Consider the following 14212-nt stretch of genomic DNA (forward strand, 5'->3'; position numbering starts at 1 on the left):
TGCCTATGCACAATTGTGTATAATTATACGAGAGTGTGGAATGTGGGAATGTAGATAAGACTGTATACAGTACAGTATATACAGTACATACATATGGCTATGTATGTATGTGTGGCTATTCATCACAACTTGTTTGAACTGAACAGATTGTTAGGGTTAGGGATGTGTAAGAGAGCTCCTGACTTTTCTAAATAAAAAGATAACGAGAAAGAAGAAAACGCCTCATCTAGATTCATCTGACAGATAACAGACAAAGCCCAGGATAACAGCCCTCCACAGCAGCGCCCCCAGGTGGTGAAGGTTTCTTGTTGCAGCTTAGGGAAGGTGAGCGGAGACGTTACAGGACAGACGTCTGCAGACGCCAAGCCCCCGCTCCCCCCCCCCCACCACACACATACACGCAGCTTACCACCTGAACCACTCACTTGATCTTGTTTGGTCTTTGGCCATGTTCTGGGTTTTATTATGGTACATTTCAAGCAGACAGCCACTCTTGTAATAATGCAAGAAACCTGCTGAGGCTTGAACATATATTTTCAAGAGAAATCACACAAAAACAATATAATTCTCTCGCTTTTTTTGTCTTCAAGTAAATAATTTCCATTGGCTATATGTTTTTAATGGCATTCCTGTAAATTACATGTTTAGTCATATTTTAATGTTTTCAAACCAAAGGAATAGCAAAGTGTGAATATTAAATGGCGACAGAGGTGATGCTGGGTGTAAGGGCGGAGCTTCTTCATCAGCATTCTCCCCACGATCGTCAGACAAGATGGCAGAGAAGCAGAGGACGTGATGATGCGTACGGAGGCTGATGATGCGTATGGAGGCTGTCCATGGAAGCTGAACATTATATTGCCGGCGTGGCGCTGTGTGTCTAGTGGGGGTGTGTCTATCATTTTCCCAAACCAGTTTAGATGAAGCCACGCCCACTTCTGCATGATGAAAGCCTCACTTTGAAGCTTATTAGGATGGTGAACCGAAATAAGTTTGTGAAAACATTTGAAATCAGCCATGTAGTTTCTGAATCTGTCGTCATTTTACCTTGACAACAGTCAATTTAAAGACCCATTCACATGTAGAATGATATCTATAAAGATAACCATAACTATAAAGCATTATGAGTTGATAGAATGGCTTAACTATAAAACATCCAAAACAACATTCCTTGAATAAAGAGAGAGATACTAAGAGAGCCTCAGTCGACTGAACCTCAGATGTGGTGAGATGGGGTTTGATATTTGAGGAATGTTGTAAGTCAATGTTGTTTGATAGTTTGTTTAATAGTAATAATTTCAGGCCGTAATATTCTATCACTGATTTAAGTTCAGCTTCTCTCTTGTAGCAGCGTGACCCAACCGCCTCTGGAAACTAACTCATTTCTAAACGTTTAAACTCATCATCATGTTGATGTGAAATGAAGACTGCAAGATTCTGCAACATGGATGATTTCAAATGTTTTCACAAACACATTTCAGTGAATCTATAAAATATAAGAGAATGTTTCCAAGCGAGCCGACATGTTTTTCCGGTTTGAAATCCCAGGCCTTTGGCGTGCGTGAGTGGGCGTGGCTTCATCTAAACTGGTTTGGGAAAACGACAGAGGCATGGGGCGTGTGAGGGGGAGGGGCCTCTTCTCTGTCTGTGCCTTAAGACTCAGAGGATTGGTCTATCTACAGGAATGCGTGTCACATGGTGGACCCCCGGGAGGAGGCGGGCGGCGTTCCTCAGAGCAGGAAGACCAGATGGCCGACATTCTCTTGAGCCATGCAGTAAAGACGACCAATCACCATGAAGACCAGTCATTGAGATATAAGAGTTGCGTCATCTCCATTCCCTCCAATGGACCAGTTTTTTGTTTTTTTCACCTCGCAATAGTTCCCGGAAGTAAGGTTCTGGATGAAGCAGCGCTGTAGAGGTGCAGCAGAATGGACCGTTTGTGATGTACTCTGAAAGAGTAAGACGTTTAAAGAATCAAATTCTATATCAGCTTTATTTTATGCGTTCAAAGGGCCCGCCACGTACTTCCTGGAACTATCATGGGAAGTAGCTAGAATGGAGCTCATAGCTACGTGAGTCATGTGACGATCAAGCATTTTGGACTTCCGTTGGCGCGACTCTCTCTTCAATGGCTCTTGGGGGGGATCAGGAGTGGTCCATGGGCTCGCCGCTCTGCTCCGCCTCCTGGCTCTCCATTTGCTCCAGGACCTCCGGAGGCGGGGCCTCATCCACATTAGCACCGCCTGTCCGCTCCCCGGTGGTCCCGCCCCCTCCAGATGCTTCCCTTGTGTGGCGCCCCCTGGTGGCCTGGATGGACGACACCATCTCCTGCAGCTTCCTCCTTTGCTGCTCCATGAGCCCGGGGTCCAGTCCACTGCTGCCATCCCTCACCTAGGGACAGGTGAGATGTGTTTAATTTATTTTCCAAATTCCGTTTTATTTTTTCAATATTCTCCCCCGCTCCTCCCCCCACCTCTCCTCACCCCACCTCTCCTCCCCCCCTCCGGATTCTGCTAAATTTGTCCAGATTGCATTTTTTTTTGATTGCGTGTTTTCCATTTAAATTTAAATGTAGGGTTTAGGATCAGTGTTTTTTTCTTTCTGATGACTTGGCCTTCTCAGACAGACTCTTGAAAACCAAGTTGTGAGGTGATGTAACGGTCGCACGCAAGACTGACCCCCCTCTCAAAACACAATTATTTCTCTAGGCCTATTTTCCAATTATGTCCATTTTTATTACCAAATTCCATGATTACGTCAGTTTTTTCTGCATTGCGTAAATCATAGGGCCTACTCACCGTGACGAAGCCTGGCGCCATGCGCACCAGCTCCCGCATGGTGTCCGGAGGGGGTGGGGCCTCGGGGGGGGCACGGGACACGCTGGCGCTCAGGTCCACGCCACTGCTGTGCTGGCGCGTGATTGGCCGGTGCTCCGGAGGGGAGGAGTCCCCGGCGCTGCCCAGCGAGTGACCTCTACCCTGGAAGGCAGTGACGCTCTGGAGCTGCTCCTTCAATGAATGAATGAATGAATTATTATTATTATTACGAATGAGTTATTTGTTTTGTCATATGTGTTAACAGATATTAATTTGGTACAGCCTGGAAAAGTGAATTGTGACATCACACACTCTAGGGCTGGCTCCATATACGTAGGCTCCAATTATAAAGGTTGCAACAAGACACTGTTGTAGATGTATATTAAAGTAGAGAATGGATTAACTGCGTCTACATTGCACTTCTCTTGAATTGAGAAATCATATAAAAGATCATAAAGTTAAACAAATATTTGTGTTCATTTCATTCCAAATCCCTGGTAGGAAGTGGTTTACATTGTTAGGGCCTGTGTCCACCTAGTGTCTTTTCCTCAGGTCCAGCGTCTTTTTTCAGTTGTTTCCAATGGGGGGAGAGCGTATGCTGGCGCACACGGACGTCTGGAGAAAGTGCGCTGCACCCAGCATACATTTTCAGAGCGCTCCGCCGTTTTTTCCGCCGGTCCCCAGCGCACTCCCAGCGTTTAACGTCGGAAAAAGACGCTAGGTGGACACAGGCCCTTAATACGGACTTAAAAATGGTCTTGAAATGCAAAATAATGGAATTATAAACATGCGATTGAAAAGGCAATTAATGGCGATTAACTATTGAAACTCAGAAATTAATTGAAGTTAAGAACATTAATCGTTTGACAGCCCTAAACTAAACGACATCATCATCATCAACAACAACAACAACAACAACAGGTACCTTCTTGCGGACCACACCTCCGCTGCCCAGGCGCAGCATGGTGCCGTGGGCTGGGCTGCCCTCGCGGCTCCCCCTGGTGTCCGCCTCCAGCGCCTCCTTCACCAGCTCGTCCACCTCGGGGCTGACGGGGAAGTGTCCCGCAGCATCCACGCACAGCTCCAAGCGGTCCTCCACCCCCACGTAGACAAAGCGCCTCCCCACCAGGTGGGGCAGTGTGCAGTGCTTACCGTCCAACAGCCCTGACGGAAGGTCGGCACATTAAAGACTTTGAAATACTATTCAACACAAATAAGAGCCAAAGTTGATGTCACTTCCTGCTTCAGCATGTGCAGGGAGTTGAGTAGCCAGTCAGATTGAAAAAGTGTTTGCGGCGTTTGTTCCAGTGGTCCTTTCCCCCCAATTAACCTATTGATACCTGATGCAGCATTTGTGTGTGTATCCCTTTAAGGCCGCGAACCAAGTTGACGCGGTTCGCGGTCTTAAAGGGATACACACAAATCCCACTACTGCTTCTGGCTGAAGGGTTATTTTGTAGGCCTTAGAGTACCAGTCAAATATTTTGGCCCAGAATCCCGATAGTGAAGGGCAGAACCAAAAGGCATGAGATAGTGTGCCCTCTGACACTTGACACCTGTCACACAGTGGTGATACAGAAGGGAAGATCCTGTGTAATTTATGCTTGGAATAGTGAAGACGGTGAGTGACCTTAAATTGTATCAGCTCAGCTGGTGTCTGCTATTAACTGAACAGAGTTGTACTACAGACAGACTACTAATCTGATTAATATGACATATTTGGGTGATGTACCCCCATCAAATTGCTGTAGCGGGCTGTTTTAAAGCTAGAGCAAAGTTTCTGGGGTCATCTGAATGGAAGAATGACTAAATTTGAATATGAAAAATATAAATGTTGGTATAACAAACTTTTATTACCAGTCCTTTTCATCAAATTAGTAGCTATAATTGGGAGTGATGGTGTTACTGGTGGAAGTGCACGGTCACAATCTGGCCCTCTGGTAGCGAGGACATTTTTTTGTGGCCTCTCTATCAAAGTTGCCCATCCCTGTATTAGATTGATGGGCCATTTCCACCGCTGGTATCAACGCGGCCCCGCCCAGCTCGTCTCGCTTTTTTGTCTCATTCCACCGATCAAAAACGTGGACGGCCCGGGTTGAGTCGGGGTTGAGTCGTGCTAGATTTGGTTCATGCTTTGTTGAGGGTCCAGCGCTGTGAACCCGGTACCATACCGTGACGTGAAAACACTGCAGACGACTGATTGGTCAGGCAGAATCGTATTGACTGTATCTACTGTCAATGCTGGATACCAGTTTAGTGGGGCTTACCTTCTCTTCTGTTCTGTTAATGTTATTTCCATCAGTCGTTTGTGTTGCTGCCTTCGGCTCTGGTGAAATAAAATCGATCTCCTTGCTCAGCTTTAACAAGCGGTGGTTTTCAATTGTTTTGAGAGAGAAAAAGTCCGCTAGGCCGCAGGCGGGGGTTTAGCGAAGCCGCGGTCTTGCCTGGTGAGAGGCCGCCGGGGTAGAGGCTTCCCTTCTGCCCGTAGCGTAACTCCCGTCCCCCGCGCAGTGCACGCATGTGAGTTTGACTAACAACAAAGTGATATCCATTCTCCTGGCCGATTGTCACATTTGCCCATGTACACTGTAGGTCATTTAGAGGCACCAGTATTTCATAAACAGTTTAAAAGTTCTGTGTATGGATTTATTTTTAGCGTTATACGTTATAGCCTACTTCGGCTATGGGCGGAGGGCAGATATGCGGTCGCTATGACGACCAGGTGTGGGCGGAGGCGAGTAAACTTGCTATGGAAACAGAGTCTATATCAAGTAGAGACGAGTAAGACCAGGTCGAGTAGAGCTGTACTGTGCTGTTATATGTAGTGGAAATGAGCCATAAGAGAAAAACATGGCCGGTGCTAGAGGGTCAATCTACATAAACGTATTGTATGTTATCGATTTGAAGGTTCTGACACATTTCTTAATTGTGTTCGATCTGTCTAGATTTGTTACAATCAGTTTAACTGATATAGTTACAATGATGTTTTCCGTGATGTGTGTGTTTATAGCACAATAACATCTGATGTGATAAAGAAGTGAAATGTATATTTCATATTATGTAAGTTAAGTTTACCAAATGTTGTCAAGGAGGTCAGGATAAATAGCATGAAAGAAGTAGTAATTGATCATGATTGAACACATCATAAAGAGCTCACCCATGTCCTTCTTCACGATGTTGTAGAAGACTCCACCTTGCTGGAATAAGTGTGGCAGCTTCTTTGCATAAGACCAGACATCCTCACCTAGAGGTACACAAACACACACACACACACACACACACACACACACACACACACACACACACACACACACACACACACACACACACACAGCGTTGAGCTAGTGAGAGGCAGGGGGGAAGGAAAGAGAAGGTGGAGCAGAAACGCGCTCTCCTGAGAATACGAGGCAGCAGGATGACTGAAGCCAATGAAACTCAAACTATCACAAAGAGCAGTCGAGATTCTGACACTTTTTGCGCGATGAGTTCCGCTCTATCTGCCTGTTTGTCTCTCTGCCAGTGCCCGCATGTCTGTTTAGTGTGCGTGTGCATGTCTGTTTAGTGTGCGTGTGCATGTCTGTTTAGTGTGCGTGTGTGTGTGGCATGTCATTTTTAACGCTGTTCATAACGAGCAGAGCGTGTGTTTAGGCTATCGTCCGGCTTCATCCCCAAATTAATTTTTATCGTCCCTGACGCTATTTTTAACGTCCCCGCGATGACGGGAGGTCCTTCGTGTCAAGGCAAGCCCTGGTTAAGTGTGTGTGTGTGTGTGTGTGTGTGTGTGTGTGTGTGTGTGTGTGTGTGTGTGTGTGTGTGTGTGTGTGTCTCTCTCAAACTAACTGCCCCTCCATGTTGTCTCCATGCTGCTGCACTTTGCAAAGTGAAAAGGGGGAGGGGAGGAAAACTTGGGAAGCTCTTTCAGACATAGAAATGCAACTGATAGAATGTGCACTGCATGTTGCGCATTGACTGTATATAGTCTATGTAGCACGATTCTACGATCTGTCTGGAAAGGCAGATCGTGGAGCCATTCTGATCGTCAACGATCTAAGATCGTCATATCGCCCACCCCTAATTTCAACCAATAATATCATAACATGACAGCTGTCAATCAATCTTCAGGGCTGGAAGAAAATTCCAAGCCAGTGTTTCCCATACATTGATTCTTTCGTGGTGGTACGCCACATCAACATTTTATCCCCCACAACAGATCCACTCCACTTTGCCCCACTGTCTCTCGCTCTCACAAACACACAGGACACGACTAATGACTCATAGCCCCTCCTCTTTGCAGCCAAGTTTCACCAGACATAGCAGACAGAGGGAGGAGTCTTACCCATCAGGGTCGTGAGCAGACAGAGGGAGGAGTCTTACCCATCAGGGTCGCGAGCAGACAGAGGGAGGAGTCTTACCCATCAGGGTCGTGAGCAGACAGAGGGAGGAGTCTTACCCATCAGGGTAGTGAGCAGACAGAGGGAGGAGTCTTACCCAACAGGGTCGCGAGCAGACAGAGGGAGGAGCCTTACCCATCAGGGTCACGAGCAGACAGACGGAGGAGTCTTACCCATCAGGGTCGCGAGCAGACAGAGGGAGGACATCTCCAGGTCGATGCTGTCCTGGAGGTCGTTGACCTCCTCGCTCTTCACGGCGTGCAGGGCCGAGTGAGAGCTGGAGGCCCGGGGGATGCTGGAGGCCCGGGGGATAGAGCTGCAAAGATTAATCAATTAGTTGATTCATTGTTAACTATTAAATTAATTGCCAAATATTCTTTTTACGATTTTTTATTCAATTTAATTAAAATTTTTAAACAATTAATTGGTTTGAGTATTTATTTATTTTTAAGGAAAGAATAAAAGTCAAAATTCTCTGATTATAGCTTCTTAAATGTGAATACTTTCTGGTTTCTGTACTCCTCTAGGACAGTAAACTGAATATCTTTGAGTTGTGGACAAAACAAGACATTTGAGGACGTCATCTTGGGATTTGGGAAACACTGATCCACATTTTTCACCATTTTTCTGACATTTTATTGACCAAACAACTGATTAAGGGAGAAAATAATTGACAGATGAATGGATAATTAAAATAATGATACCGGGGTATGGAGGGCGGGGCCTTGTCCTGCAGTATCTCCACTGTCACACGCTCGCCGTGCTGCAGTGCCACGGGCTCCTTCTCGCCTCCATCCTGCAAACACACCAAGTTATTATGCTTAACTAAAAGCTTATTATGCTTAACTAAAAGGAAATAAGGAAAACATGGTTAATAACACAAACACTCTGACTGACACACATCACAGACAGTTGTCTGTGGATGCTTGTTCATCTGTGCTCAGTCAACACGTTTTCAAAGGTGTGATGTTTTGTTGAGTCTTTATTACACAATACGTTTTCTGACCTTTTTGAATGTCACCCAATACCCCCATTTTACACAAAAAAGACTCAAGCTAACACTGAAACTACGGTAATATCAAAACTAAAGTCAAACGTTTTTTTTAATAATTATTATTCTTATGTTATTGTACTTTATGTTCCAGGTATATGCAGTTCACTTCCTGTTCACAGCAACACATACAACACAGTAAGCAGTGAAATGAGGCTCGGCAGCAGGGCAGACTGTGCAACACTGTCAACAATGTTTATTTTTTATTTACCCCCTTTTCTTGAAATCGTGATATTCGGGAAATATCGCGATATTCAAAATTATCGAAAATTGGCAGGGCTAATTGCAACTAAATTGAAACTGAAAACAAGTCAAAACTAAATACAAATCAAAACGGATGAAAAAAATGCAGAAGTATAATTGACCTTGGGAGGGAGCAGTTCTCTGGGCGGGAAGCCATAGCGGATGCACTGCCTTGTGGGCGGCACAGAGAAGGCTTGATCGATGCTGCTCTGGAGGTCACTGAAGGTCGTGTGAGCCATCAGGGTCAACATGTCCGCCCGCCCGTCACTCGTGGTCACGCGGATCTTCTTCTCCTTATTGGCTGAGGGTGAGGAGGTGGACTTGGTTGGCGTGGCCGGAGCAGAGGACGACGACGACTTTTCTGGAGATCCAGCAGACAAGGCAAAGTGTTATATGATTCCTAGGCTCGCTCGCCCTGCAGCTCGGACGCAGCGCGGCCTCGCCCGCAGCTCGGCTGCCCTATTGGCGGGCGCGCAATGTCTCACTCTCTCTCTCCCTCAGTCTCTCCCCCCTCTCTCTCCCTCAGTCTCGCTCCTTCTCTCCTCTCTCCCTCAGTCTCTCTCATGTGTGTGTCACTGATGACATCATACATTTTACAGCAGAGCCATTCTGCTCTACAGCCGTGTCGTTCGGGTGCTGGGATAACGTAATGCATTGTGGGTAGTCGGCTACTGTGGCTAATGCTAGCGGCTAGCGTAATAGTTACTTTACATGGCAGTAAAACGCCACTGAATGACCAAATTGATTTAACTTTTAACCATTTCGAGTAACACTGGTTCCATACGGAGCCCCAGCGTTGGTTAGTTGTTTATAACGTGACTAGATTTATAACTTTTATAACGTACTCCAGTTTCCGGTTTATAATTCAGGTCTGCAGCCGAGTATAACAAAGGAAATGGCAAGCTGCAACAATAAGTCACGTTAAACCGGAACTTGTACCCACAATTATTTGTTACAGTGGGACATTCAAAAATAAGGTGGATAAGATACAAGTATAAGAGTGAGAGTGCAGTGTTGTTGTTGTTACCGGGGGAAGCTGTGGGGGCGTGGCCTCTCTCTGTGTGGGCGTGGCCTCTCTGCTCCTGTCTCAGCCGGTCGGTGCGTCTCTTCTGGCTGATGGAGGCCTGCTCAGTGATGCTCTGCTGGAGGCTGGCCATCCATTTATTTGACATGTCAAAAACAAACAGATATAAATACCACACTACAACACACACTACCCCACATACACTACAACACACACTACCCCACATACACTACAACACACACTACCCCACATACACTACAACACACACTACCCCACATACACTACAACACACACTACCCCACATACACTACAACACACACTACCCCACATACACTACAACACACACTACCCCACATACACTACAACACACACTACCCCACATACACTACAACACACACTACCCCACATACACTACAACACACACTACCCCACATACACTACAACACACACTACCCCACATACACTACAACACACACTGCCCCACATACACTACAACACACACTGCCCCACATACACTACAACACACACTGCCCCACATACACTACAACACACACTACCCCACATACACTACAACACACACTACCCCACATACACTACAACACACACTACCCCACATACACTACAACACACACTACCCCACATACACTACAACACACACTACCCCACATACACTACAACACACACTACCCCACATACACTACAACACACACTACCCCACATACACTACAACACACACTACCCCACATACACTACAACACACACATATACATATATACATATATATATATATATATATATATATATATATATATATATATATATATATATATATATATATATATATTCCCCCCCCCACAGAGATGGTAATGTTGTGGAAATGATTTGAACCCACTTGCAACACGTTCGCTGCCTTGTCTGCCCTCTATTACAAATGATAAATGGTAAATGGTAAATGTTACCCAACCCTTACAGCTCAAAAGAGCTTGCAGCGTTCAATAAACATGCAAATAACTATGTAAAGAAATGGGAAATGTCCAGTTAATTCCCATGGAAAGTTTCCAACTTTGAACATTCCCCGAACTGTAGACCAGACTGACTTGATGTTATCTCTACTGGAAGCTTGTTCCACTCTCTCGCTGCCATGTACAAAAAGAACAGGTCTTAGATCTACATGGCAGCATATCTGTGGCCAGAAGAGTCCCTAACGAGCAGAACCTAAGAGTTAAATTACCTGCGCTCGGCACGGCTCATGGTCAGCTCTTCTTTGTGAAGCGTTTTGGCTTTCTGACCGGTCAAGATGATCTTAGTGGGCGGGGGCTCCGCGGCGTGCGGCGTTTCCGTGGCGTCGGTGAGCCTCTGGGCGTGAGCTCCGTCGATGGACACGGGGTTGTACTCGTCGGGGTTCTTCTTGGCCGTGTGGTGCAGGATGGTGTTCACCATCTTGATTGATTGATTGAATTCATTCATGGATATAGAAGACGAACATGTAAAAGTGAGAACACTTATTTACAACATGGTCCCTGATGTTATAAAAACAGTACAGACAGTAACACATAACATCACATAATCATCTCAAACATTGGTTCCCAAACTGTGGTCCGCGGTTCACCACTCATGTTCCGCGGGGCTCCGCCTGGTGGTCCGCCAGAGAATTGCATTTTTCTTTTTTCTTTTTTTACAGACAACCGCTTTTACATACAGTATACAGATTAACCCTGAAGAGTAGCCGGGTTGGGACGATTTTCGGAAATATCACAATTTTGAACATTTACTTTCAGAGGCTGCAGCAGGCTCAGTTTTAAAGCCAGAGTGAAGTTTCTGGTATCATATGAAACTAGAAGACCTAAAGAATCGATTTGTACCAACCATGTCATGCTACTTTGTTAGGAAGGTAGCTAAATAACACTCCACATTTAGGCTAAATTTTGGCGAGGGAAAAAAACATTTTCAAAGGGGTCGTCTTTTTCACAACCTGCAAGTGTGTGTGTGTGTGGGGGGGAGTTGGTATCCACAGTGGAAGTGGTCCCTGGGAAATATGGTTTGGTACGTAGTGTGGTACACTACTTCGACGGACACATTTGGGAACCTCTGATCTAAAACAAGAGCAAAATACAAAGACAGACGTAGGATAAAAAGGGACAATAACAGACATAGACATAGTTTTCTCCTCAAACTGCTGTATTCTGTTCTCTGATTCATCATTGTTGGATCTTCTCGTTATATAGGCCTACATACATCTGAGTAGGGATGTCATGTCACGATACTAGAATTTCTACTTCGATACCAATACCCAGGAAAATATCGATACTTGATACCATTTTCGATACCACGTGGCGGGATGACAACAACACATCAAGAGACATAAGAAATAAACAAAAACAGATGGACGGACAGATGCACGCTTCTCCACAATCTAGGCCTGATCAAACTCATAAAAAACTTTGACCTGACACAGCAGATTACACCTGCTCTAGTCATCAGCCTATCATAACACAGCAGATTACACCTGCTCTAGTCATCAGCCTATCATAACACAGCAGATTACACCTGCTCTAGTCATCAGCCTATCATAACACAGCAGATTACACCTGCTCTAGTCATCAGCCTATCATAACACAGCAGATTACACCTGCTCTAGTCATCAGCCTATCATAACACAGCAGATTACACCTGCTCTAGTCATCAGCCTATCATAACACAGCAGATTACACCTGCTCTAGTCATCAGCCTATCACAACACAGCAGATTACACCTGCTCTAGTCATCAGCCTATCATAACACAGCAGATTACACCTGCTCTAGTCATCAGCCTATCATAACACAGCAGATTACACCTGCTCTAGTCATCAGCCTATCACAACACAGCAGATTACACCTGCTCTAGTCATCAGCCTATCATAACACAGCAGATTACACCTGCTCTAGTCATCAGCCTATCACAACACAGCAGATTACACCTGCTCTAGTCATCAGCCTATCATAACACAGCAGATTACACCTGCTCTAGTCATCAGCCTATCACAACACAGCAGATTACACCTGCTCTAGTCATCAGCCTATCATAACACAGCAGATTACACCTGCTCTAGTCATCAGCCTATCATAACACAGCAGATTACACCCGCTCTAGTCATCAGCCTATCATAACACAGCAGATTACACCTGCTCTAGTCATCAGCCTATCATAACACAGCAGATTACACCTGCACTAGTGATTAGCCTATCAGAAGAATACTTTGAACTTGTTGAAGGAAAAGATACCCACCAATGACAGGGAGGGAGAAATCAGTGGTATGTTTGATTTTTCAGTTGCAAATGAGTATTGTATCGATTTCAAATTTTTAGTATTGATACTTATCGATACTTGTTGCAAATGAGTATTGTATCAGTTTCAAATTTTTAGTATTGACTTTTATCGATACTATTGATACTTTTGACAACCCTACATCTGAGACATTTGTTGTTGGTGTTACATTAATGTCGGACGTTGCCGCCTGACTATCCCTTTATAATAAAAAATATTTTCACCATTATATAAAAATATTTGCATCATTATATAATTTATTAAAATATATATATTGAGCCCTGTGAAACAAATATATCCCATGGCCCACACTATTGGGTCTTTTCATGGACTCTTGTCCAATCACTCCAACTTCAGATTTTTGGTGTCCCCCTTATTTACTGTGCTGTGTATCAGCTGACTGGGGATTTATATGTCTCAGATTAGAGCCTATATCTTTATCCTCTCACATGTGGGTTTATAGATATATAAGATGTCGCTATGTCTTATGCAGACATGAATTTTCACATTTAATGTTTTTAATATATAGCCTATATACTGGCAAATATGTTTTTCTTCTACATATACAGTATAGCGCTAATTGATTGATTGAGCTGTACATTGAGGGGCGGCCGTTCTGTCACACGGCCCGATACAAAGGCGTTTGTGATCTCACTTTGTGAATGAACCTGATGAAGCTTAAACAAATCAAGTCTTTTTGACAAGTTTGGTCACCGTCCATGTTTGGGAGTGTGCGGTCTACATATAAACTTGTTCCCGACTAGTTGGTCTTTTATATAGTATCAATAATAGACATATTTTAATGTTTTATTTCAGTTATTTCAGTTTTGTTTCGATAGTGGTACCATTCCGGCACAGTGGCACAAAAGTGTTATTCACCCCCATTTCGAAATCTTCAAAAAATGATCACAGGTTACCACTTAGCTATAGGAGTACTACCCACCCAGAATGATCACAGGTTACCACTTAGCTATAGGAGTACTACCCACCCAGTGGTCCTGACCCCCACTTTGGGAACCAATGCCTTAGGGCCTGTGTCCACCTAGCGTCTTTTTCCGACATTAAACGCTGGGAGTGCGCTGGGTAGCGCTGATCCCAGCGCACAATATACTGTACAAGGAAGCAGTTTGAAAGTAACGTTAGTTCAGCTTGATAGCTGACGGCTAGCAAGCTAACAACACAGGTAGGCTACGCTATTAAAAGCAGTAAGCACAACACTCACCAGACATATTAAGTGTCTAGCCAATCTGCTCCCACAATTGAGCCTTTCTGTCTCTGTTGCGATAGTTTCTCCATATGATTAGTTGCCAGAAAAGCAGCACCCGACACCAGCGTCTTTCTGAAAAGTTAAATTATTTTCAGCTGGAAGCGCTGGGAGCCGGC

The 14212-nt window shown here is 44.8% G+C and overlaps 1 protein-coding gene across 2 annotated transcripts in view; it reads right to left on the bottom strand.

Moving 5' to 3' along the window:
* Window positions 1-526: 526 nt before the first annotated feature.
* vcpip1 (valosin containing protein (p97)/p47 complex interacting protein 1) overlaps window positions 527-14212 on the bottom strand; it is a 45953-nt gene continuing 32267 nt past the window's right edge. For both annotated transcript variants that reach the window (XM_083659797.1, XM_083659798.1), the window contains 9 exons: window positions 10757-10965; window positions 9529-9650; window positions 8624-8862; window positions 7912-8003; window positions 7381-7523; window positions 5974-6060; window positions 3742-3980; window positions 2799-3008; window positions 527-2391 (listed from right to left, as the gene is read on the bottom strand). In XM_083659797.1, the coding sequence (XP_083515923.1) occupies window positions 2146-2391; window positions 2799-3008; window positions 3742-3980; window positions 5974-6060; window positions 7381-7523; window positions 7912-8003; window positions 8624-8862; window positions 9529-9650; window positions 10757-10965 (1587 nt within the window). In that variant the 3' untranslated portion in view covers window positions 527-2145. The remainder of the gene's footprint in view (window positions 2392-2798; window positions 3009-3741; window positions 3981-5973; window positions 6061-7380; window positions 7524-7911; window positions 8004-8623; window positions 8863-9528; window positions 9651-10756; window positions 10966-14212) is intronic.

The sequence above is a fragment of the Poromitra crassiceps genome, assembly GCF_964638095.1.
Source record: "Poromitra crassiceps genome assembly, chromosome: 23".
Classification (NCBI taxonomy): Eukaryota; Metazoa; Chordata; class Actinopteri; order Beryciformes; family Melamphaidae; genus Poromitra; species Poromitra crassiceps.